Raw genomic sequence first — 27201 nt, 5'->3', positions numbered from 1 at the left:
GCTAGAATGTTGCTGAGTGCGGCGTAAAACAAAACTCACTCACTCACGCTAATATGTGGTGTGTACAATATACCATGTAATCTCCATTTATTAGAAATTCGGTATTAAAGGAGTTTGTAACAATATGAAACTTTACATTGTAGTCTTTCACGTTATGGGTTATTCGTGTTGACACTCATTGTTTTGTGGATTTATATGTACATATGTACTTCTGATCTCGTGGAAGATATGTTGCAATTCGTTGCTTTTGTTCCAACCAGATGCTCTGTGGATGGTTATGAGCAAGAGCAGATACGTAGTTTTTACGTGTTCCCCTACTGAAATTTGGAGTATGTGCTGGAACATGTATTAACCTTTTAATGATGCCGCGTTCAAATTCATCTTTTGAGGTTTGAGGTATATTTGAATTGACCTTCCAGCATGGTACACGGTCCACAATGTGCACCTTATATGATATAATGAATACATAAAAGGAACAATTGTATAAAACATTTCATTTAACACAACTAAATGTTATCTTCATTGGTAATTGTGCAATCCCAGCATTTGTAAGAAAGGAATCAATGGCTGAAATCAAATGAGGCCAATGACTCACAGATATTATGCAATCTTGAGTGTACACATATTCAGACAATGGGAAAATGAGGTTACAAGTGTTTATCTACACTACACGTATGGTGTCCTACATATTACGAGCCTCAAAGTGAAAAACACCGTGCTGTACTGGTGCATTTGCTGTTTGTGTGTATGGTACTGGCCACCTAATGATATTTGGGTGAATCCATGTTCCGTGCACCTATTATTACTAAATTACTTTGTGAGTACTGAGCATCTTCCCCCTGGCGTGCAAACAATTGCGTCGAGAACTGAAGAGGTTTCATCGTAGAACGCCATTTACAGCTGATATTGAATCAAACACAGAAACGATCGAAGGCAATGCCCTCACGTCAAACAGTGAAGCTAAAGCATTATAAAGACGATAGTTATGAGTAAAGTTGGAGATAAGTTTCTGAACATGAAAGTTAAGAAGCGGTGAGTGAATATGTAACCCTACATAAAATGTAACCAGCTGCATGTAGATCGGTGACTGATCACCAGCTGTAACAGGTTGTTGCGACTAGAAAACGACATTTATCTCCCTGTGAGTCAGCCAACGTCGGTGGTAACTACTTGGTAGCAAAATGGTGACCCAACAGGAAATCTAACGAGGTGAAATAACCTGTATAAAATGTGAATTGGATCAACAAGTAATTTATACAAAGGTTACACCAAACCAAAGGGGATATTTTTGTTCATAAACTTGCATTGTAAGATTTTTCTAATTGTCTTGTCACAAAAATCTCATGATCTGATTATTGGCGGGAATTGGAAAGTGAATCTGTCGAGGACGGGTGAAGGGGTCTGGTTCTGACTTCGAAACGGGATCTCCTTGCTTGGCTACCTTGGTTTTTCGATTGTTTTGTTTATTTCTCAGTCACATTAAATAGGGATTTAGGATTTGGATTTCTGTTCTAAGGCTGTCAGTATTCCAGGTGGTTATGGCTATACTATTATGCAATATTCAAGAAGTGGTCCCTAAAACGTCGTTGCAAAGAAGAAAAGAAGTGGTTTCTTTAAATTTTAAACGTGTCATGTATTTAAAAGTAGACATGGAAAAATCAGAAAGAAAGAAAGTTGAACATACATCAAGGAAATCAGGCCAGAAGTGGTGGGTGTGCACAGCAATCTCATGCAGCGAATAGTGAACCACCCCGTCCATTATGACTGAGAGGGAGAAAATGCTCTTAATTACAACTAATCTCTTGGAAACCCACATGAAAATCGGAGGCCAAAGTCAAGTGACTCATTTTGAGAATCATCTAAATTCATCTGTTTACTTTACAGTAAGTGCATGTTGGACAACACTGTGTGAACTCTAAAGCGATTTTCAAAGACACTATAAACTTGTATCACATACGTTTCAACGAGTGTGCAGCACACCAGTCAATATGACTTAAAAGGCTCTCGATACTTATAATAAAGTGAGAAAGCCATTGCACCTTCATACGAAATCTCTGCCATGACAACAGAATGAAAGAGATTTCAAACTGAAAATATATATGGTGTTGATGTCAAAGATCGAAATAACTGATTCGTTACAATATATACTCTTCAAAAAAAGAAACTTGACATAGGCAAAAATTGAATTTTAGGAAAATATTTGACGTAAACCATTCCATGCTGAATCCCAACATGTAGGGAAATGGTTGCCGACGACAAAACGTTTGCAAAAAAAGAAACGTTGAACAAAAAACGTAACGTTACACTTACGTATGTGGTGAATCGCTAAAATGCACCATACATGAGGACCGCCTCCGTGGTGTAGTGGTTAGAGCGTCCGCCCGGAGAGCGGAAGGTCGCGGGTTCGATCCCCGACCACGTCATACCAAAAGACGTTAAAATATGGTATTTGTTGGTCCTTGTCTGGCGCTCGGCATTAATGGGTATAACAAGGACTGGGCCTCCTTTCACAAAGCAACCTTTACTAAGGTTAACCTTATCTCTAAGGTTGGCATTTAAGGTAACCTTAAAAAAAAGTTACGCCCGTTTCACGAAACAACCTTACGCCAACCTTATCTCTGACGGATTTTACGCCGCAACTTTAGCTAAGGTTGGAACTCTTCTGTGTTGAAGTAAGGGATTTTCCGTAGTTACGCCGCAGAGTGATCTCCCTTGCTCGCATCTGCAGACGACTTATTGCAGCCTTACATTACGTGATGTCACAGCAGTCTGGTGATAGTAATAACCCGAAGAAACGGGCGAGACAGACAAACTTCTCCCCGTATGAACTGTCCATCATTGCTGATGAAGTGAAGCTCAGGAGTCATGTCCTGTTTTCATTCTTCTCCAGCACCGTCACAAATCATTCGAAGATGAAGGAGTGGGATGCTATCGCATCTAAGTAGTTGCTCGCAGTGTTGTCTGTTGTAATGTCAGTTAATGTATCAATATATCATCCATATTAATGTTTAGCTTTATCTAAAGCATCACTGCGGATAAATTTAAAATAGCCTACAAATATTACCTTGCATACAAAACACAGATTTCATGATAGAATATCAGTGTCTAAAATATGTTATTTCAATAATTTTCAAGTTTTTCTTTGTTTCCAGGTTAAATGCAAATTCCACTGTCCCAAGGAGTAGCCTACAGGTCCGCAAAAAGTGGAATGATTACCGGTAGTAATTGTTTTTGGGGTTTTTGAAAATGTTCTGTAATGTTCATCAGTGTTCAATTAGGCTATATGCATTCATTAATTGCATGTAATTTTGTTATATTGTATACAGTTATTTCTATTATGGTATTATAATTGGTCATACTTACAGATTAATACATATTTTATCGATGAGTGTCCGCTTTATGCAAAATGGTATTTCCAAGAATTGGGGGGGATGCCCTCCAGAATCCCACAGCGAAGTGGAACACAAGGTATTATACTGAAGTGATTATTATTGAAATAGTACCATCAATAATAATGTTTATCTGCAGTAATAAGCTTGATAATTTAATATAATGATACTTTTTGTTTTCAAATCAATTAAATATGCTGTTCATTGTTATAAATTATTCTACGAAAAATGATATTATGTCCAGTAGGTATACATTTGTATCTATGCATTTCAGGTAGTGGCCATGATACCTTCATGCCAATTTGAAGGTATATCTGGGGGATAAGACACAGAGGAAATCATTGAAGGTAATGTGTATCTCAGTAACATTAATATATATTGTAATATAATGATTGCAGAGCTACAGATAACTATTTGGTCATTGAGTTATGTACTCGCTTGTGTTCATCTCAATTTGGTGTCATAATTTTCCTTTGAGTAACCATATACATTGTACCCACCTCGCTCAAACTCAATTGGGTATTTTGCCATGTTTCAATTAATTGTTGAAATATGATAGAATTGAAGTCTTGATTTACATGTTTGGTATTCATATGAGATATTAACATATCCTCTTTTATCCCATAATGCAGTACTTACAATAAAGTGTTTTTGCAGAACATTTTGCCAAAGAGATACTGTAATGATTTTATTGAATATATATATGACTTAATTTCAGTTCGCACAAGCTCCACATGTGAAGAAGAACCCCTAGTGGAGACACCAAAAATTACAGCCAATCTGCCAGTTTCTACGGCTTCATTCACCCATGCACTAGACAACACTACCTCCACCTCAAATTCATGTACAGTTACCTCACCTGCTACCCTCACCACTGATGACAGCATTGTCATATTGACAAGTGCTGACAGGTCTTTACCCAGATCAAGAAAACCACATGGTATTTGAAATTTGACATGTCCATCAAACCTGTGTATTGACATGTGTATTGTCACACCTCCAGTAGAAATGAAGCATTTTCCAAGACAGACACTGGAAGTAGTATATACAATTGGGGTTTTGGACCAAGTCCAACAAAAGCCTCTGCAAAGCCTTATTTCCCAAATAAGGCTTTGGTCGGACCCTTAGCTCTTGCTACCATTACCCCTACTATAAAAAAGTTTGAGACGCTAGCGGGATACGAAGTCCACATGTATACCCCACAACCGCGCCACTTAACCGACTGAGCTACCGGGGACTTGGCTGAAGTATGTTGGTTTAACGGGTCTATCCTGGGGCACTATGCCACGTTGACCTCGATGAAACAGTTTAATGTGAATCGCCTATGATCTCTTTGGTGTTTGTAATAAAGGCTTGCTGGGCTTTTTTCACCCCTTGTTCTATGTACTTTTTTTTCTCGTCCTCGCTGATAGCAGACTTACGAGACTTTGAACGAATCTCTTGTTTCATTTTGTTATATTTTGTGAGTTCAGAGAGGATTGAACGAAACTCCTCCTCTGAGATCTTACTGTCAGTGAGTGCCGTGGATATACGCTCACTTACCGTGTTCAGCTTTGCTTCGGCCAGAACCCTGATCTCGTCGTGTTTCAATGCCTTACGATGCAGTCTGCGTGATGCAAACTTAAGCGCCAACCCTAACACCCCTGCCACCCCAGCTGTTATTTCAATGCCTAGCACTATGGGGGTAGCCACGATGGTAGCTAACAACCCAACACCTGCCGCCCCCAGCCCCATGCTGGTTGTCATAAGGGCAGTATCAACACCGTCCACGATATTGAAAGCTCTATGGTACTTCTTACATAGTGCTTTCCGCGTGTCGTGGTCTTGTTCTAGTTGGCGTTTCACATCACATAACTGCCTCAAACGGAACCCGTCTACGGTTTCCAGGGTCTTCGCTACTTCCTCTACGACTGGGTATAGCCCCATCCTATAATATATATTACAAAAGATATTTTAATTGGGTTTCAGTTAATAGTCGGTCAACGTACCTGAGGCTTATAAAACTTAGATTCTCGTATGTGTAGATACGGGAAGGGTCAATAGGTAACTTCTGGTCTATATCAACACCATAGCCATTTACTATGGGGGGTAGTAATCCCTGTTGGGAGTCCCCCAATCGTATAACGATACGGCAATATACGAAATCTGATGCGTAGGAGTCACCCCAACGTATTGTTACACCGGGTAAAAGTTGCAAGTTTGGGGGTGGGTCAACACCGTCCGAATCATCAAACTTACCATTGTGAGCGACTTCTACGATGAGTGTGGATTCTGGGGCCATACCCCTAACCCCTGCTATGGTATCATGGTGGGTGGCTTTTAACTGGGACTGCTTGGATGAAATTAACAGGGTGTCCCTAAGCAAATATTCGGAGTTAGAAACTATCATACTTTCAGTTGGAATGAAAGACGTGATCAAGGTACCGTTGTTCCTAATTTCAGAGACATAGCCATATTTGTCTAGTGAGATAAAAGGTGCGGTGATGGTCACGTTGATCACCCATTTGGGCTCTTTAAAATCTGATAACGACATCCGCCTATACACGTTGTCTTTCAAGTGCAGGATGTATAAGGTGTCTTCCTCACCAGGCTGATCGAATCCCTCCGTGTCCCCTAGGTCATTAAGCGTAGTGTTGGGACGATGACTGGTCATTGCTATAATACTACTACGATATAGTTTCCAACTGGTTTTCTGATAATAGTTCAGGGGTGAACTTCACCCCCATGAAGTGTATGTTGTCAGGTAGGAAGATCTTGGTTAGTGATATCGTGTTTTCCACGATCACGGTGACACCCTGCAGACTGGTGTTGGAGCCGACACCCACCCGCACGTAAACTGTGCAAACGTGATACTGGTGTCGTTTCACCCACCCGAGTTTGACCCCCTTCACGATCTCGACCTCATTCCCCGATGGTTCCCCCTAGGTAGACTTTGATGATCAGTGTTGAGTTCGCCGGTAGACTCTCCAGGATGGTGACCACGCCTTCGAATTCAGACACCAACTGCAATGTCACGTTTTGCATGCCCGGTTTACTCGATAGCATATGGGCTGCCATACTGGCGACTGGGCTGATGGCTACACTACGTCTCTGAGTCGGGACGTAAGCCACGAGCAGGGTTCCGTTGTTAACGACTTTGTTTAGGTGGTTGTCTTTGTTATCCGTGAACACGTAGGGGGAGCCGAGCCTAATATTGAGAAACCAGTCGTCTTTATCTGGTAACAACACCCACTTGTCATCTTCGGTGAAGACGAGCGTATATGGCTTGTTTCGGGCGACGGTAGTGCTCTCAACATCGTCTAAGTCGAACAGTTTGCCCCCGAACGATGGGTATATTATCCATTTATCATCCCCGGTGGTGACTAGGGTGTACCGAGTGTTGACTGTCGCTCTTGTGGTATCTACTATATCACCTAGGGCTCCACCGGAGGGGACTTCAACGCGTTTGTAAATGTTGTTTTTCAGTTGTAAGGCGTACAATTTACCATCTACTCCGGGAGCGTCGAATCCGCGTGTGTCCCCGAGGTCGGAGATCCCCACATTGACGCATTTTTTCACCCCCGGGCCCTTGTGCGCTGGTCATTTTATGTGAAGCGTTAAGCTGAGGTATCCTATATTGACGGGATTATGATTTATATCTAACACCGATATTATCAGCTCAGGGATGTTGCCCTGAGTCAACCTCTTATACTGCCGCGGTGAAAACGACTCGGTTCTACCGTCGTTGTATTTCTCCGTTTTAACCGGCACTGCTCTCAGTATAGTGGAAGGGTGACCCCCTTGAATGTTGTACGTTGTGCTCACCTGACCGAGATGAATGTACAGCTCACGGTACGGTACTAGGTCGGGTAACTTCATGCCTGTGACGGTAGTTGTTGGTTTTATCTCGTCAGGTGACATACCGAGTGTCCTCGCCAATGGCTGGCCGAGTCTCAAGGAGTTTCTTCCGTTGTTGATTAACACCACTGTACCGTTTGAGTCGTTCATCTTGAGTTCGGCTCCCAGGGGTTTGAAGACCTCGTCGCTTAGCCAGCACACGCTGTAGTAGCCGTCAGTTATCTGGCTGCGAGCTCCACTGACGAACAGCTTATTGTTGCTGGCGTTGATGTTAGTCCATTGCGGTAGGTAGGTGATATCGCAGAGTGCGACTTCGAGTTGACCCGACGTATTATCGATCGCGTGCGTCAGTTGAACAGCCTCGCCGCTCGTTATTCCTGGAAGTGTTATGTACATGTTAGAGTATATATGCTCATTATATAATAGTTTTAAAATGTATTCCCTAGGAGTGTTTTACCCTAAACTGGACGTAGATTTCTCACCCATGAAGATCGCGGTCGCTGATGGGATGTATTTCAACGCCCAGCTTTTAGATGTGTTCAGCCTGTATAAATTTTCGGTGACTAACGCTAAGGTAGTTCATGCTTGGTTCAACAACCCGATGCAGTTCTGGCAGAATCAACTCAACTTCGCCGTGTGGTGCGCTACAACAGGGGTGTGGTGTAACATTAACCGACACTCGGCGTGGACCGCTGAGTCAGTCTGTGTTCACGTTCCACGTGTACTACCAGGTCAGGCGTATCCTTAAAGAAATCAGCCCGTCCCACAGGACAACGCATGGAACGCAGTAAACAACAAGTACGAAAGGCGGGCCTACGAACGTATTTGCAACGAATTCGAACTAAACACGAAGACGGATTGGCGTTTGCCGGGACCGAACCACGGGTTGGGTATCCCCATCATTCACAACATGCACCTCGTGGATGCCAGCGAGAAGTTGAAAGAATGGGGATACAAGTCGTATCATCACGTCACAACGAACGAGTGGGATGACCGTTACATGGCTTTCGACAACAGTAAGGATTACCGAGTCTGGAGGTTCGAGCAGGGGGCAGCGGATGACTGGAAAAAGTTCATGCTGGACACGTCGAAAGGATTCACTCGTGCCGGGTTAAACAGGTAAAACGACTCGATTCGAACGTACGTGTGGGCGCTGTTGGGTGCGCAGACGCAAACGCGTTCCAACATCCTCGGTAAGGGGACTGCTTACGACGCTCAGAAACAGTTCGTTGTCAACGTTGAGGATGCTATCAATGCTCCAGTTGATCTCCCGAGTGCCATCAAACGCTACCAAGACATGTTGGAATATGCCAGGTCGAAAGTCGACTACGTGTTCGACGTGGGGTTGTACATTGCTCCGAGCGATATGCAACTGAGAGTAAAAAAAGTGGTGGGCCACAACAACGAAATAGTCATAGCCACGGCGGGCCAAAAGTTGGGCGTCAACCCCGATGTTAACATCCCCCACGTCCCACCACGTGAAACGGGTATAGTCACCCCACCCCCGGAGCCTAGGGTTCAACATACACCCCCTGTGGGGTCACCCCCACACACACAGCAGCACATCGACCGTAAAACAGCCCTGGTGGTTGGTGGGGTAGCTTTGGGGCTCATTTGGTTAAAAATTTCTTAGCCGCTACGCACACCAAACCCACCATGGCGACAATGGCTGCCCATAGGTTTTGACTGAGCCACGTGGCAGTTTTAGCCAGAGCGCCCAGCAGCCACGAGACGATGCTACCCAGGATGCCGGGCAGGGCTTCGGCGGCCTTACCAGCCAGTTTAGCCAGGGCCTCCCCGAGTTTTTTTATCCAGGCTTTGAAGCCCCCACCACTTGGTTTACCAGCAGGCGTGGGGGTACCCCCGCCGCCGGCAGGCGTTAATGACACGACCAGGGTTGATATGATGAAGCCCAATGCAGTCAGAATGCTGGCGATGGTGATGCCTTGCTCTCGGAAGAGGATCCGAATCCTGTTAGCTAGCGTGGTGTCCTCATTTAGGACTCGATCGATGGTTTCCCGTACTCTACTGATCTGTGATCGGAGGGCTTCCCGGTTAGAGGAAGCGGATTCCAACCAAGTCCGTCTCTCGTCTTCCAAGTTTTTATTCTCTCCTCGATACGACGCTTCATATCACCATCCGCCGGGTGAGTTTTATTTTCTCGCGAGCGATGTGCTCATCGATTTCGTTAAGTTTCCCCATGTTGTTCACGAAGTTCTCCGGCATACATGTTTCAAGGTTTTTGCCTAGGCCTCGCAGTTCCCTCAGGGGAAATTCGAGACCCGCAAGGGTTTGTCATGGTACGTGGTCAATATTTTCTCGATACTGTCCGACGCTTTCTTTAGCACGCTAGTATATCACCTTCATCGCCTTTGGGTCTGGCTGCTTACAGATCTTGGACGACCTTTGGGGGAAGCTTTGGCCGCGCGCCGCCGTAATCTATGAAGCCTAGTTCATCACGGATCAGCTGACCCCCACCAGGGCGACTGGTGAGTGTTGACAAAGCATACGGCTTCCCGTCTTTTTTTATGATATCGACCCCCGGGTGAGCCTTCAATCGCAGCGTGCCCTTCTTATCGATGGTAAACTTGGCATAGTCCCTTCCCAACGGCTTGATGTTGTCTCTATTTTCAACTGCGTCGTAATAATCGTCAACAGCAGGCTGTACAAGTTCAGTACTTAAGGGGTCAGTGAATGTGGTGTCATCCTCGAATGCCTGGGCACTGTCATCCCACATATCATCCATAGGTATGTATTCAGCCATTATTTAGTATTAAAACTTATATATTTCATTTATATAACAATGTATGGTAGAAAACTAGATCCCTTCCGAAGATCAAGAGAGCCTCTAGGCGTCAGAGCCGTGCGCCAGTCGGTGACCATCACCAACAATCCCAACAAGATAGACCAGAACCAAACGCTGCTGGTTAGATTTCCAAACCTTGGCGAGAATGACCTCATTGTACCAGGCACGGTTCGACTGCGTTCAACCTCACGTTGACCTCCACCAACGACAAACGCGAGCTAGTGCGGAACGTAGGTCGAGCCATCATCAAGAAAACCACCATCAAGATCAGCGGTAACGAGGTGCTGAGCATCGACGACAGCGACGTGTTTCACTGCTACGGGGATCTCTGGAAAAGCGAGGGAGAACGTGTCAATGACGTGTACCAGGGTATCAGCAAATCGACCCGGTTGCGAATTGGGTATAGCTTCACGCAAGACCAGCTAGACAAGCTATCGGACGGTGAAAAGGCCATCGCTTAAGCGTACGGGAACCGGTTCTGCGTGCCGCTCGACTTCGAGTTGCTCACGGGGCACGCGCCATTTTACCAGGCCATGCTGGGTGATAGGCTTGAATACGAGCTAACGTTTAACGACTACAGCAAAGTAGTGCGTACGCCGAATGGTGATGAGGCCAGTTACGCCATAGACAACATCTCTCTGGAGTTCGACATGGTCACTAGCCCGGAGCTGGCCAGGCAGGTTCGAAGCCAGTACTCTGGGAAGATGGCCATCCTGTACGATCGCATATACTGAGGCATAGATCAGTCGTGCGAGATAAGAGCGACACTGTGTGGAATATCAACCTGAACGTGCCGGCGCGATCGATGAAAGGTATCCTAGTCGTCCCAGTGGAGGATTACGAGCCGTTCCGGAGGGACAGCGAGAAGTTTTTCAACCCCGAGATTGAAAAGGTGGAAGTGACCATAGAGGGCGTGCCCAACCAGCTGTTCAGTCATGGTATGAGGGCATACCAGCAGTGGGATGAGATAAAAAAGCTACCGGCCATCAAACAACACCCATACATAACCAAGGACCTGGACCTATCCTCCGCTCAGATCGGTGAATACCTGACCACCAAGTACGCCCTATGGTTGGACATGCGATCCACGGATGACGATAAACTGCACGGTAGCGGTCGCCGCATCGACAACGGCAGCGAGGGGATAACAATCCAGATTACCAAGAAGGCTCAACTCGCGGGCAAGTTGAAATTATATCTGTACGTGATTATGGACGCGCAAGTTAATATAGACAATGGGAGATTCGTGCAGGCCATCTACTGATTTGCCTGCCGGCGGCATTGATTTGCCCCGCGACCCACACCCACCCATAGTGTGCGGGCAGACTGGCTGTGGGAAGACCGTTTTCGTGCTGGATATGTTGGAGGGTTACTACAAGGATGTGTTCGACAACATCGTTATCATGTGCCCTACTCTGAGCATGAATAAAACGTACACGGAAAGACCTTGGGTGATCACGGACCCGGACGTACACAAAGTCGACCCGGGAACACACCTGCAGGACTGGTTGAAAGCTCTTCACGGGAAATTTAAAGGGGAGTCGACGCTGTTCATACTGGACGACTGCAGCGCTAATCGCGAGATAACAAAAAAGAGAGATATGCTATCGTACCTGGCCTTCTCCGGCCGGCATGCAAATCACAGCGTCTGGGTGCTAACGCAGAAGTTCAACTCGGTGTTGAAAGACCTCAGGGAGCAGACGCGATGGGTGGCCTTATTTCACTGCAAGGACAGAGATTCGTTCGAGGAGTGTTTGAGAGAGAACGATGTGATGAGCAAACATGATAGGGAACGTGTGAAGAAACAGCTCGCTGAAACTAAACATGCTAAGCTCGTGCTCAAGACCGACCAACCCGTGGCCTATAGGGTGTTTTAGCTTAGCAATGCTAAGTAAAGCTAAGCAAATGCTAAGTAAAGCTAAGCTAATGCTTAGCAAAGCTAAGTAAAGCTTAGCAATGCTTAGTATAAATACTTAGCATTTAGTTATAGCTATGGTATTTGAAGTGTTTGTCGTGTGCAACTTAACCTTCATTTCTCTGTGTTTCGCCTATATCGTATATTATATAGTTAAAACTAAAACTTACTTATCACATTATAAGATGGAGTGTGAGGAATTGCTAGAGCAACTGTTGGTGCCAGTGGACGATGATAAGCGAGAGAAACTGGTGGCGTTGGCTGTTGGCGGCAAAGCCAAACATTACTTTGGAGACTACACTCCCGATAAAATTCACAAAATGTCAGCCGAAGAAATCGGTAAACTGTACGCTAGATACGAGTCCCGGCTCGGAGCAGAGATGACAAAGACAATAGGATCGGCTATGACCCAGATATACACTGGTATTGCGTCATACTTTCTTCCCATCCCCCCGGAGCGCCGGCTTTACCTGTGGGAAGACCTTGAGAAAGACCCTTTTATCGAACACGCCTTGAGCTCTATTAGCTGCCAGCTGTACCACAAATACGGTATGTTGTTAGCCCCGGTGACGGCGGCGATTATCACGGCAAAGCATTGCCAATTTGAGAGGAAAAATAATAATAATAGTATAGATGGATGCTGCACAGGAGGAGACACCACACCTGGTGGAAACCCCCAGGGGGGAACCCCAACTGGAGGAAACCTCTAGGGGGAGACCCCACCTTCAGAGGTGAACCCTCCCGAGGAGACACCACCCACAGTCACCAGGCAGAAGAATCCTAAGAGAGTAGCTGCCGGTAAAAAACGGTGGTGTAACCAACATAAAATTATCATGGGGACTCACCCGACCCGACTCTTGTTGGCTGTAGGCGTAACTGCTGCCGTGGTTATCTCGTGGTTATATACACGACACAGTGAGGGAGACCCAAGGTTTCTTAAGTGTTTGCGGGAGGAAGAAAAAATTATTAGGAACGCACTGTATAGAGTCGCTCCCATGCGTATGACCCAAGCCGACAGGCTAGCTCACGCCTGTAGCACTAACTGCCACGTGTGTGACTCACCACTTAACGGTGATTCGGTAAGAGATCACTGCCACGTAACCGGTAAGTATAGAGGCGCCGCTCACAGCGCGTGTAACCTCAAGCTTAGAATCATCCCTAAGACAATAAACATCCCCGTGGTCTTTCACAACTTGAGAGGGTACGACTCTCACTTAATCATGCAGGCAATCGCGAAAATCGATGGTAATATAACGTGCATCCCCAACAACATGGAGAGATACATCTCCTTCAGCTTAAACGGCCTTAGGTTCATAGATTCAGTTCAATTCTTACTGTCGTCACTCGACAGTCTGGTCAAGGCCAATGATACCTTCCCTATTACCGATCGATACACAGACGCCGAGACTAGACCCCTGTTGATGAGGAAGGGTGTGTACCCCTATGAGTACATGGATAGTTGGACCAAGTTCGCCGAGACCAGACTACCCCCCATCAGAGAATTTTACAGCAATCTGACAGACTCGGAAATATCCCAAGACGATTACTCGCACGCTATTAATGTATGGAATAAACTGGGTTGTGAGAATCTGGGTGACTATCACGACCTGTACTTGAGGTCAGATGTACTGCTGTTAGCCGACGTGTTTGAGACGTTTAGGCGGACATGTTTCAAGCAGTATAAACTCGACCCCGCATGGTATTACACCAGCCCAGGTCTGTCGTGGGATGCCTTGCTTAAAAAGACCGGAGTTAAGTTGGAATTGCTTACAGATTATGACATGCACCTATTCATTGAGAAAGGCTTGCGAGGCGGGATTTCCATGGCAACCAAACGATACGCCGAAGCAAATAATCAATACGCGGAAGGGCTACGACCCGAGCAAGCCAACCAATCACATTCTCTACCTCGATGCCAACAACCTGTACGGCTGGGCTATGAGCCAGTATCTACCCACAGGGGGATTCGAATGGGCGTCACATGAGGTCGATGTTATGAGCATCGCACCAGATTCGAACAAAGGTTATATCCTCAAGGTTGACTTGGAATACCCCAAGGCATTACACACATCACAAATAACAGCTACCCCTAGCCCCCGAACGTATGAGGGTTAACCCAGACTGGATGTCTGAGTACCAACATAACTTGTTAGGTGGGCGGGTGGCAGACGTTGAAAAACTCGTGCCTAACTTAATGAATAAGACCAAGTACATCGTTCACTATCGCAACCTACAGCTGTACTTATCGTTGGGTATGAGGCTGACCAAAATACACAGGGTGCTCGTGTTCAACCAGAGCCCATGGATGGAGCCTTACATCAGAATGAACACAGACCTCCGAAAGCTTGCCACCAGTGACTTTGAGAAAAATCTCTACAAGCTCATGAACAACTCGGTGTTTGGTAAGACTATGGAGAACCTTAGGAAACGCGTGACCGTGAAGCTGGTTCGGTCGAATGAGGAAGACAAGCTCAGGAGACTGATAGCCAGTCCGGCATTCAACCGTAGTAAAATATTCACCGATGACCTAGTTGCCCTACACATGAAGAAAAGCCACATAAAATTCAACCGGCCTGTTTACGTGGGGATGAGCATCCTCGATTTATCCAAACACCTGATGTACGACTTTTACTACAACGAGCTTAAGAAACAGTACGACGACAGGTGTGAAGTGCTGTACACTGATACGGATTCCCTGCTGATGGAGATTCGAACCGAGGACGTGTATGAGGACATGAAAAAACACCTCGATTTGTACGACACCAGCGACTACCCCAAGGACCATGCCATACACAGCACGGTAAATAAAAAGGTCCTAGGTAAGATGAAAGACGAGTGTGCTGGCACGCCCATAGCCGAGTACATAGGTTTGAGGCCTAAGATGTACTTCCATACTGAAGGCCGACAATGGTGAGATCCGGAAGGGGAAGGGTGTTAAGAAGTACGTGGTGAAACAACACATCAAACACGCCAGATTCAAGGAAGCCCTGTTCAAGACCCGTACCTTTAGACATAAAATGAACACACTTAGAAGTGATGGCCATAGGATATACGGACTGACAATAAACAAGATGTCCCTGTCGCCTATGGACACTAAACGTTGGATAGCTATTGATGGGATAAACACGTACGCGTACGGGCATGAGAAAATTGAACCAAGAACATAGGTGTATGTAGGCGACATGTCACGGAACCAGAAAAAGTTTGAGGCTATTTACTATAGCCCACGTGGGTACTGGAAAGGGGCTAGCGCTGTAGATAAGCTGGCTAAAATGGCGCGAGTACCCCCGGAGGAAGCCAAAGCGTGGCTTGAAAAACAAGCCCTGTGGCAGATCTATTTACCGGCACCACGCTACGTGCCTAGAAGGAGGTTCGGTATTAACATACCTAATAGCGTTCACCAGGCAGACCTACTGTTCCTACCCCACGACAAGAGGTACAAGTATGCCTTAACCGTAGTGGACGTGGCCAGTCGCTACAAGGAAGCCGAACCCTTGACCGTGAAAGATTCTGCCCAGGTAGCCAGAGGATTCGAACGCATATACAAACGCAGTCCGCTGACGTGGCCAACAGAGCTGCAAGTTGACCCCGGGCGGGAGTTCATGGGTGTCGTGTCACACCTGTTAGACAAACACGATACAAAGATCAGGCGTGGCACGGCTGGAGCCCATTGCAGCCAAGCCATAGTTGAGAGATTTAATAGAACTTTGGCTGAGCGCTTATTCGGGCATCAGTATGCAAGGGAGAATGCAACCCCGGGAAAACGATCGACTGAATGGGTCGTGAGGTTACCCAAGGTGGTGTCGGCAATCAACCATGAAGCCACCCGTCTCACCGGCAAGAAACCGGCAGACGCTATCAAACTAAAATCAATAGTGGCAGAGTCGGCTGCTCCATTGCATGGGAAGGAGAAACAGATACCAGATAGGGCCCTAGTTAGGTATCTATACCAGCCGGGGGAACACGAGGGTGATAGCCGTAAGCGAGCCACCGATCCTATATGGTCAGTCAAAACTTACAACATAGATAAAGTGGACATGAAAGCCGACGAGCCTAACTTGTACTACTTGAGGGATGGCCCAGGTAGAGTGTTTGTAAGAGCGGAATTATTGATCGTACCGTACGGCACAGTGTTACCTCCTGTCAACACGGCATAGCAGCACGTGGAGCGATGATGCAATGATGCAATCCCAGGATAGACCCGTTAAACCAACATACTTCAGCCAAGTCCCCAGTAGCTCAGTCGGTTAAGCGGCGCGGTTGTGGGGTATACATGTGGAGTTCGTATCCCGCTAGCGTCTCAAACTTTTTTATAGTAGGGGTAATGGTAGCAAGAGCTAAGGGTCCGACCAAAGCCTTATTTCCCAAATAAGGCTTTGCAGAGGCTTTTGTTGGACTTGGTCCAAAACCCCCATTGTATATACTACTCTGGATGTATAAATATATATGTTCAAATAGAAATTCAAACATATTTTAATTCACATTGAAATTTTTTGAAGTAATTTTAAGTAATATTTACATTATTGGCCTCATGTAAATTTATATGAAAATAAAATTTGTGCAATGAATGTAAACAAGATAATGAAATGAAATAATTTCATTCATTTAATATTATATGTATATAAAATCAATGAAATATTTACATGTACAAATTATCAATATTCGGTAACATTGGCAATTTCCTTTTTATTATCAATGTATATTTGTCATTTTTTCAGCCCAAAGTGCTAAACCTCCATCTGATATTTCCTCGATCCTGGAGATTGAAGTGGTAAAGCGTGACACCCTGAAAGAGATCTTGGATATCCAGAAGGAGCTGCTCCAACTGAGACGTGAGGAGTTAGCGATCAGCCGCGAACGTCTGAAGCAGTTCGTTCGATAATTTGATGATCATTTAAGTAATGATGTGAGATATGCTAGAAGATTACCATATTTACATTGTAACTGAGCAATGTTTCTTTTCTATTCTGTACAGAATATTGTTTGGTGCTTTGCTTATGGCATTAAACATATTAGAAGATAAATCGAGCTTCAGATGATTACTTGTTTTTGCACCACTCCTATGATTTCTTTGGTTTTGGTAAGGAATCCTTGACAGGATTGTTCTCTCCCCAATTCCATGATTTCTTTTCCTCTTCTTTGCTAATGCCATTGGTTTTATAGGAGGCTCAAGTTCTGTAGGGCACAGGTGTGTTTCGGCAACCAAAATAGAGACAAATGCGAAAACAAAGCAAAAAATCAAATGCAATGGAACCAAAAGCCCAATAGGGGTAAAGCAACATATAGGTCTCAACATATAGGTCCCAATGTTTACAGACTTTCAAATTTGACATTCGGTACCCAAGTAGATATAGAGCAACCTAACTTCTAGTCTTGAATTTATTAATCTAGTTGTTTTACTGTCCTTCGCCGACAGGTGATTAATAATGTAATTGTGTTTATTGTTAATTTATAACTTTTTAAGTCCCAATATGGATGAAATATTGCCGATGTGACTATAAATTTTAACTCACTCATTCCAACCACTAGAATGGCAGTAGAAGCAACATACGGAAATATGGGCTTGCGGGCCGAAAAAGCAGTGGCATACCACCACCTACTGGAAAATACTGTGGGAGGCAATCTTCTACCAGACATTGCCCGTGTAGACGATGGCAATCTTGGCAAAACAAATCTCCAACCACTGGAAGGTCTACCTACATTTGTTGACAATATACATGTATTTGGCTATCTTCGATGAAAAGACTATGTCTATAGAAAAGGAGGCGTGTATTGTACCTTTGGAGAAAAAGGAACAGCATCTGTTGTAGTTTCCAATATAGCAAGTGGAGTTCGCGAATCTTTCGAGCAACAGGAGGGCTATATGCAAACCAAAATCCTACATACACTACAATACGTCATAGATGCCCCCTCTGCAATACGGAGTACTGTACGAAGAATCAAGAAAGAAACCAATTCTACAGCAAAGACACGATGGGAATCTCTACATGTAGACGACCCAATATTCGGAATATTCGTAGCAAAAGTGGATGTCTCGGAAATACCTATGGAGCAAATACAAGCCAATATTTCCAAATTCGAACAATTCTATTGGCACATGGCTATGGACTGTATTCTATCGACTATACGAGCGATTTCTCCGGCACCCTAGGTAGGAAGAGTCCCGTGGAATACCTCCAAAATAGACGCAACTCTCGAAAACAATGTGATCTTGCAACCGCCATGGACTGCGAGGGACCTACCATCCTAGACAATACGGGTAGTGTACGCAACCACGTCTGTATTAGTGTTGGAACCTGGAATTGATATACAATGCGAACTAAAATCTACAACAAAGTAGTTTCCAATTTCGAAGCCAGAGAAGTACGAGAACTCATTGGTGGACATTTGGCCGACTATGCAGATTGTTCCAACGAACACCTTTTCTCCAACCAGATGTCCAGGCTAGAGGTTGTACTCGTATAGAGGTCTTTTTGTACACGCACAGGACCAATGCCGCAATGGCCAATGATTTGGTAGACGAAGCACTAGAGCTAGTCTCGAGAGAAAACCTAATCGTCAAACAACCACCAGCAAATCAGTGGGTTAATCTATTGAAATGTCTATACCGTTGCATGGTGCTTGCAGACAGACACCAGGGGATCTTCGTAGGATGGTATGCGCACACAGGCACAGGAAGAGTATCTGGAATTACAACCCATCAAAGCCAATGTAGAAGACGATACTCGATGGGACCGTGCCATAGAATGGGCTACAGCCGATTTCGGATTCTAGGCAGGATTTCTTTTCCAAAAGGCAAGACAGGCTGATTGTTCCGGGAAGGGAGAGACCGTTTTTGGCCATTTCCTGTGCTTTTTCGAAATCTCTGCATAGCGCTTTTTGGCGGCAACAATCTTTTCGAGGCGATGGACTTCCTCTGTTCGCTTTTCTCCGTTCTGTTTGTAGTCCTCTCCCATTGCCTCTAGACGACTCCATGCATCTCTACGCCATTCTTCTGCATTGGCAGCATGCAAAATCTCTTCCTATCGTCTTTTGTGATCTTTCTTCAACTCGCATAGTATAGTACGACCTACTACGATTTCCAGTACGTCCTCTATCTCGTATTTCGATTTTTCTATGCTGATGGCTTGTTTGGTCTTTTTTTCATGCCATTCGAAAGTGACTAGTTTGTTCGTGCGTAGCAGCGTATCTGGCTTTGGACCTTGGGGATGTAGCTGCATTGGCCTACAACTTCGAGATAGTATAGTTCTCATATGGGGAGCTTTTGTGTAGCATTGTAATGGTCCTATTTCTACTCATGTAGGTGTAGCAGCCAAAATGTCTCCTCGGAAAAGAGGACATGCCCGGAATCCGAAATAAGCTGTAGCCTATTCTACGGCATGGTCCCATCGAGTATCGTCTTCTACATTGGCTTTGTTGTGTTCCAGATACTCTTCCTGTGTCTGTGTGCGCATACCATAATACAAAGATAGTCCCCTGGGGTCTGTCCACAAGCAACATGCAACGGTATAGACATTTCGATAGATTCACCCACTGCTTTGCTGGTGGTTGTATGAAGAATAGCCCTAGTGCTTCGTCTACCTAATCATTGGTCATTGTGGCGTTGGTCCTGTGCACGTACAAAGAGACCTTTATACGCGTACAACCTCTAGCCTGGACATCTGGATGGAGAAAGGTTTTCCGCAGGTGTTCGTTGAAACAATCTGCATAGTCGGCCAAATGTCCACCAATGTGTTCTTGTACTTCTCTGGCCTCAAAATTGGAAACAACTTAACTTATTCGTTACTAGGGAACATTATGGAAAAGGCGTATTCCTGAGATACTGTGAAGGATATTGCTGGGCTACTGTGGGTTACATGGGTGTATTTCAGGAACCAAAATGGCTACGTAAATAGCACTACATGTGCACGTTGCAGACGATCAACAATTGCACACAGCTCACGATTCGTTCTTCAGAGTTGTGCCACTCAGATCTTCGGTTCGAAACCCAGTTGACTTGGTTTCTTGGTCTGTTAACACCATATCTGAACCTGTGGTTTCACCAAATTGCCACTTTATATTCATGCGTCAGTTCCTGTTTTATATTTATATCAAGCTGATATTCCATGATATAACTGCCAACCTGTCTACTTCTAACAGCTTCAGTAATTTACTGTTTTTCCCTCACAGGCGTCCTTGATTCTTTCCCTGTTTGTCTACGACCCTCCAAGCTATGGCGAGTACATCTACCCTGAATACGCAAAGGTGATTGGAATCTTAACGGCGGTTGTGATTACATTGCCAATACCTGTCATGTTGGTATACCAGCTCATCAAGCAGAAAGGAACATTTCTTGAGGTAGGTTTGCATGTGTAACGAAACGTGATGTGCAGGATATGAACAAACATTCGCGATATATGTTGCAATAGGTCATAGTAGGTCATTCATATTGTATGTACATGGTTGAAACACTCGTAATAACGCCTCAAAAATGGTTGTGGTAGATATGAGAAGGGCGCTTCCACTTTAACCACGTCTGTGACAATAATGAAGTGCAATTGGCCAAATATCACGTGTCACTTTTGCCAGTGATTCATAAACATATGTCTAGAATTGCCGGAAATGAACAACTGATATTTCTTATGATAATGGAAATGGTTTTTGGCTTCTAATTACGCAGAGTTATAGTCTGATTGGTTCTAAAGCGGATCGACGAATTGCAGTCCAAACCGAAAACTAATAAACAGATAATACTCAATGCAACGCTGATCATAATCAAAACGCCAGACCAACCAGAGTTTTATATGTTTATGAGTTTTCAAGTTAGATTGCAATTCATCGGTCCGCTTTTGAGCGAAACATACTATAGTGAGTAAAAATGTTACGTCAATATTTCAGCTCCACCGTGAAGAGATCAACTTTTAGACTAACAGCAAATATATTTAGACTGCTTAAAACCATGTCCAGAAAGAACAGTATAAAAACAAAATTATCCCATATTCTTTTGTAACCAATTTCAGAGCATATAATAGAGAGTAAACAATGCAAAGTGTTAACACTTAACTAGTTACCATTGGGTATTTAATATTACCACTTCTGCTTTCCCTGCAGCTGCTAGCGAGTGTACAAAGTTTTAGCTGTCAGTCTAAAATGTATAAATATACTAGGCACATAAAGAAACTGTGCATACAAAAATTTAAAACATAAATTGATCAAACCTGTGTAGACACATAAAGATTCAAACTCAGAGATTAGTGACATGTATCCAACATGCATGCACGTGCCACGTTCCGTGACGTCAGTGGGTTCGTCCTTGAGACGTGCAATACGTTGTTGCACGTGCATTCCGGGAAAGAGAAACAGAGCAAATGAATGCCACACAATACTGTCACTTTAGAAAAGCTCAACCCCTGCCCTTACGATCGTTCAAAGAATTAAACGGCTATTGAAATGCATAGCATGCCAAGGCTCACGTCTGCACAACGTCATGAGGCCATTGGGATGGTCCGTGGGGGAATGTCTCAACGACAAGTGGCTGCACATTTCCACTGCCACCGGAACACCATTTCTGCACTGGTGAGACGCTACCAGAACACAAATGACGTCATCGATCGGCCACGTTCTGGACGTCCACGTGTAACAACGCCAAGACAGAACATATGGATAAGGGTGACCCATCTTCACCACAGGTTTCAGACTGCAGTGATGACTGCCCGAACCATCCAAGGACTTCGCCGTATCCACCCCAACACAGTTCGACATCGCTTACGTCATCACGGGATCAGACCACGACGTCCCGCCATACGGCCTATCCTGACACAACGTCATCGACAAGCTCGCCGAATGTGGTGCCCAAATCATGTCCGCAGACCCTTGTTTTGGTGGAGAAATGTTGTTTTTACAGATGGGTCCAGGTTTAACATTGCCCATAGTGATGGACGTCAACGTAGACGCGTGGGAGAACGTTATGCACAGGCCTGTGTCTTGGAGAGGAATCGCTTTGGTGGTGGTTCCGTGATGATTTGCGGTGGAATAACAGCACGCCAAAGCATGTTTGGGACGAGATGGATCGACGTCTACGCCGTCTTCCTCATCCGCCAGATAATGTCCTTGACCTTGCAACAGAACTTGAGACAATCTGACGCGACATCCCACAAGCCTTCCTTGCACGTTTGATAGGCTCTATGCGTCGTCGATGCACTGCTGTTCTCAATGCCGATGGTGGACATACCCGTTTTTGAGCTTGTGACATGGTCGCTTGACCCCTGTCCCGCTTGTGGACTCGTGACGTCATTGTGATTGACTTTTCAATTGAAATTCTCCCGACTTGTTATGGTCTCATGATCCCTCCATTAAAGTTTATATGTACCTTTGACATTGTTATCGTACTTATCAACTGGGATAATATTTTGACAATGCACAGTTTTTTTATGTGGCTAGTATACATTGCGTTTAAAACATTAAAAGATATAAATATATTATGAATGACGCGGAGTTATAAACCCAACCATATATATCTATTTAGACGCAGTTACCTGTTTTTATTAAGTTATAATTTACTGAAAAATGAGTTTTATGCATTTAACAGCGTCTCCGACTGGCAAGCCTTCCATCCACTGACTGGGGTCAATCACGTCCTGAGGACAAAGAACGGCATCTTCGGAAGATGCACATTCAGCCAGAACCTCTTATCATGCAACGATTACACTCGAAGAACAACCCGCATGATGCATCGGAAAGCAAAGAGCATACACATGGATGTGTTATTACTGAAGCATAATCTTACATTTTATGTTCGCTCGCTATATTCTTAGTATTTAACATAAAGAATCACTAAATATTATTTTACGCCACTGTAGGCAATGGTACAGTCGTGCATCCACTGGGAGCAATAAATCCCTGACATACCGATGTCAGCAACTTCGTAATAGACGTAAAACTACATTATCATCATAGATTCCCATTCTGATTTATGAAGTAATTAATGAATATACACGCCTCCTTACCACTGGCGTTACACGTTCTTTCTTTTCTACATATGTTATGCTTCAAGTAATGGCGATGGTAAACAATACGTAGAATATTTATGCAAATAAACAGGGTGGTGATGAAATATACCTATTGATTTCTTTGTCGTGTAATGAGACTAAATCCAGCTCCGTTATTGGAAATGTCCAGAAAAACTGTTTTGCCAACTGGCACACAATTCCTAATATTTGGTGTAGACAATGTATCACCCAATAATCATATATACCAAGCAGCAAAAGAAACGTCATTTTGGAATTTTCCTTCGCAGAAACGTATAACTGTAAACCCATTTTCCAACTTTACCTGAGCAAAGACATTGCTTCCCAAACTCAGAATTAAACCCAGGAAATGGTCTCAAAAACGCAACCTGACCTCGGAGATGGTGCGGTGTTCTTCATGTTTTGCATGAAACTCATGCTGCACGTGCTGTTCACAAGGACCAGCCCTATAAAATGCACCCCCAAACCTGGTTGAAACATTCACATTACAACGTCAGCAGGATGCCGCGACTCACGACAGCTCAGAGGAACCAAGCGCTAGGAAGGCTTGAAGCTGGCCACACTGCACAAGCCGTTGCCAATCACGTCCAGGTCAACGTTCGGACCATCTACAGGCTGCAGCAACGTTTCCGGGCCACAAACACTACAAATGATCGCCCCCGTACTGGCAGACCAAGGGTAACCACAAGACGACAAGACCGCCATGTTGTTCGACAGCATGTACAGAATCCCTTCATGCAGGCATCCGAAACGTCACGCCAGACAGCGGGAACACACTGAAGACCAATCAGTACCGATACAATACGCCGATACAGCGGGAACCTCCATTGCCGTAGACCTTACCTCGGACCTATCCTCACCCCCTCGTCATCGGCGTGAACGTCTACAGTTTGCCCTACAACACCGTAACTGGCGATACAGGCAGTGGATAATTGTTCTGTTCACTGATGAGAGTCGGTACTGCGTATCAACTGCAGATGGCAGAACAAGAATATGGCGACGACGTGGCCAGCGTTACTCAGACCAATGTGTTATGGAAAGAGACTCATGGGTAGGTGCAAGCATCATGGTATGGGGTGGAATAGGCCTGAACCAGAGAGTGGGTCCTGTGGTGTTCCAGAACCTTGGTCCAGGGAGAGGAAGCGGCATCACAGCGGGTGAGCTACATCGAACAAGCTCTCAGACCCCACGTCATACCACATTTCGCACGTCACCGGAACAACATTTTCCAGCATGATAACACCCGGGCCCATACTGCCAGAGCTACACGGGACTTCCTACAGCAGAACGGTGTCAACATTATGCTGTGGCCAGCCCTTAGTCCTGACTTAAACCCAACTGAACATCTTTGGGATGAAATTCAGAGGAGACTTAATAATGTCATACCAAGGCCGAACACAGCCGATTTATTGCGCCAGGCTTTTCTCGGAGTGTGCTTCCAGGTGCCAATGGCCTTCGTCAATCGATTGGTGCATAGACGCTGTGCTGCAGTTATTGCCGCTTGTGGTTGTCACACTAGATACTGAAGTCGAGGGTCTGGATGGACTGCAAACGTTCGCGTAATATCTTGAAATTGTGCTGAGTTATTCATTGATGTGCCAAGATATTGTACACATAAAAACGTTTTGATCCCCTTATTATGTCAATTTTTGTAATGATTTGATTACAGTGCCTATCTAATTTTGAATTCGTACTGACGTTTTTATCTGCTGCTGAGTATATTAGAACAACAGAATTAATGTAGCTTGACTCAATATGAAAGGTACGACCTTCTTTCCAAAATATTAACGTTATATGATGTTGTCAAGTGTAGTTTGCACGTAGATGTGAAATTCATGTTAACCTGTTATGATTTCTAAAACATGTACTACTGTACACTACTGCACTTGCTTTTTTTTGCACCCAGATGTTCTAGGAAAGATCATGATATACATATATTCTAAATATAGCTTCTAGTGTTTCCTGTATTATTACTTATATATATTGAGAAATCTTCTATTACCTAAATTAAGACTGAATGGTCTGGCAACGTTGGCGGTGGGTTTAGACCCGCTTTTTATTATTTCACTGATTCTATGTACTGCAAAGTTTTCACGTGTTGACACTGCTCGTATGGTGTTAAAACATAGTCCACAACAGATTTTGCTTGTGCGCTCAGGTATGTACCTTGGGTACCAACACGCCCAGTTAACATGCATAAATTGGAAATTGTCATAAAATCTATAAGTGGTTCACTATTAGTATTCATTACATTGCCAATAACCTCTCTTAGTTCCAAGCTGTCTACTCCTTCAATGATATGGGGGCCGCCATTGCTTTTTCAACGGAGTCTGATGCAGTGCTCATTCTCGTTGCCTGCACACCTCTGAATGGTTGAATACGACCTTTGCTGTGTTGTACTACACTATACAAGGTGTTTGCAACGTACTGCATCACTGCTTGCCATTTTACAACTCTTTACCATTCAATTTTTTTCCTCGGAGCTCGCGCTCACAGCTTCTCATACCAGGGAGGTAACTCTTCTTACAGTGCTGATCTTCCTTTTGCAAGTGAGAATACGTAGACTTTACGTTTTCGTCATTCTGGAGTATGTGGTGATGATGGTTTTGCTGTTTGAGTGTTTTTGTGAGAGAGAGAGAGAGAGAGAGAGAGAGAGAGAGAGAGAGAGAGAGAGAGAGAGAGAGAGAGAGAGAGAGAGAGAGACAGAGAGAGAGAGAAAATTACATGGATATGAACCCTGTATTAACATCTTCGACATGAGAGGTAACAAGCTTCGATTACTAAATATGTGACCCAACATGTAACTAGCGATGAGTGCATTGGTGACCTCAAATGAAATGTAACTAGACCTCACAAACTTGCATCATAAGATGTTTTAGAGTGTCTTGTCGGAGAAATATACTGATCCCTACTGGCGAGCCTTCGAAAGGGAAGCACACGTGACACATGAGGTCTCACCTTCGGCAAGTGCCCCTGTTCAACCAACAGTGAATGGGTGGGATACATCATATGTGTATTAACCTTCTAGCGCCTCACAGGCAGCTTGGGTTAACCGGGGTAATAGTGTCCATTGTATTGTTGTACGCGCTTAGAGTATGCCCGTGGGGCGTGGAGTTCAGAGCCATACAAGTGGCCGGCCTCATTATTATCTGACGAGGACGGTTGCAGTTGTCTAGTTTTGTTTGTTGTTTGACGCCGCAGTCAGCAATATTCAGCTATATGGCAGAGGTCTGTAAATAATCAAGTCAGGACCACACAATCCAGTGAGCATCGATTTAAGCAATGAGTCAGCGAGCCTGACAACCCAATCCCCTCAGTTGCTCCTTACGACAAATATGGGTTGCTGAAGACTAATTCTAACCCTGATCTGCATGGATGGTCTTGTTTTGACTTCGAAACAGGATATTTTTGCTTGGTTAGCTCGGTTTTGGAATTTTTTCTCAGTCATATTAAATAGGGATGTGATTCAGGGTCAGTTTCTGGGAGTCCGTGGTTATACCATTACACAGTAAGAAGGAAAGACATGGTTTCACAAAAGCATGTCATTTGTTTATGTTCCACTAGACATGGAAATTGATCGGAACGAATGAAAGAAATCAGGGAATTTAGGCCCGAAATTGGCAAGTGAGTGAAGAGTTAGAGTCACATCGGCAATTTTGCAACCATATCGTGACTATAACAATATATACTTTAATAATAAAAAAAAGTTATTTCGAAAAATCTGCCAACAAAGGACAGTAAAACAACTAGGGTATATCACAGATAAAAATTTAAAACTGACATGTAAGCATTAAAGAATTTATTACAATACAGGACAATACAATTTAAAAACCGGGCTATAAACAACGGACGTTAGATCACTATGCTAGGGACCATGGGGTCTTTCAGTACCTGCGTGGACAATAGCTGAATTTACATCATATATAAAGACCATATAATCTACGATAATTAAAATCACGGACAATGAAATATACTGTGAATGAAATGGGACGTACATACCCTCTCCGTGGAACAATATTTTACGCTACTTCAACCACCTTTGAAGGTACAATCGTACTAAGGTACTAACAATCGAGGTTATTTATGCATTCTCAGAAATTAAAATTCATATGCTTGTAACAATACAGATCATAATTTATCAATTATTTCAATTTCTTTGAAAAACTCAATGATTAAATGAACATGTACATTGCTAAAAGAAATCTTTCAGCATTTTTACCTTGAACTACTAGTACTTGTCCCTTGTGA

General features: G+C 44.3%; 2 protein-coding genes and 1 long non-coding RNA gene across 3 annotated transcripts in view; all 3 read left to right on the top strand.

The window, feature by feature from the left end:
• The window catches only part of LOC124286804 (sodium- and chloride-dependent glycine transporter 2-like), a 144031-nt gene that overhangs the window by 56288 nt on the left and 60542 nt on the right, over positions 1-27201 (top strand). The window lies entirely within an intron of this gene.
• Positions 2502-3418, top strand: LOC124286830 (myb-related transcription factor, partner of profilin-like). Its single transcript, XM_046723274.1, has 2 exons — positions 2502-2941; positions 3153-3418. Exons 1-2 carry the CDS (start codon positions 2757-2759, stop codon positions 3220-3222), a joined length of 255 nt encoding a protein of 84 aa, XP_046579230.1. The 5' UTR covers positions 2502-2756; the 3' UTR covers positions 3223-3418.
• LOC124286839 lies at positions 3418-4216 on the top strand. The gene is made up of 3 exons (XR_006901128.1): positions 3418-3468; positions 3664-3736; positions 4108-4216. It is a non-coding gene; the product is annotated as an uncharacterized LOC124286839 (long non-coding RNA).

Source organism: Haliotis rubra, unplaced genomic scaffold (genome assembly GCF_003918875.1).
Source record: "Haliotis rubra isolate DU_JTF1 unplaced genomic scaffold, ASM391887v1 Scf1102, whole genome shotgun sequence".
Lineage (NCBI taxonomy): Eukaryota > Metazoa > Mollusca > Gastropoda > Lepetellida > Haliotidae > Haliotis > Haliotis rubra.
Note: the sequence above shows the minus strand (reverse complement) of the source record. Positions and strands in the feature narration are given on the sequence as shown.

What these genes read in the sequence shown, in the direction of transcription:
- LOC124286830 (XM_046723274.1), top strand. Translation starts at nt 2,757, where the DNA reads ATGTCACAGCAGTCTGGTGATAGTAATAACCCGAAGAAACGGGCGAGA. An exon ending in TGGGATGCTATCGCATCTAA is followed by an intron (nt 2,942 to 3,152) that starts GTAGTTGCTCGC and finishes CTTTGTTTCCAG; the next exon opens with GTTAAATGCAAATTCCACTG.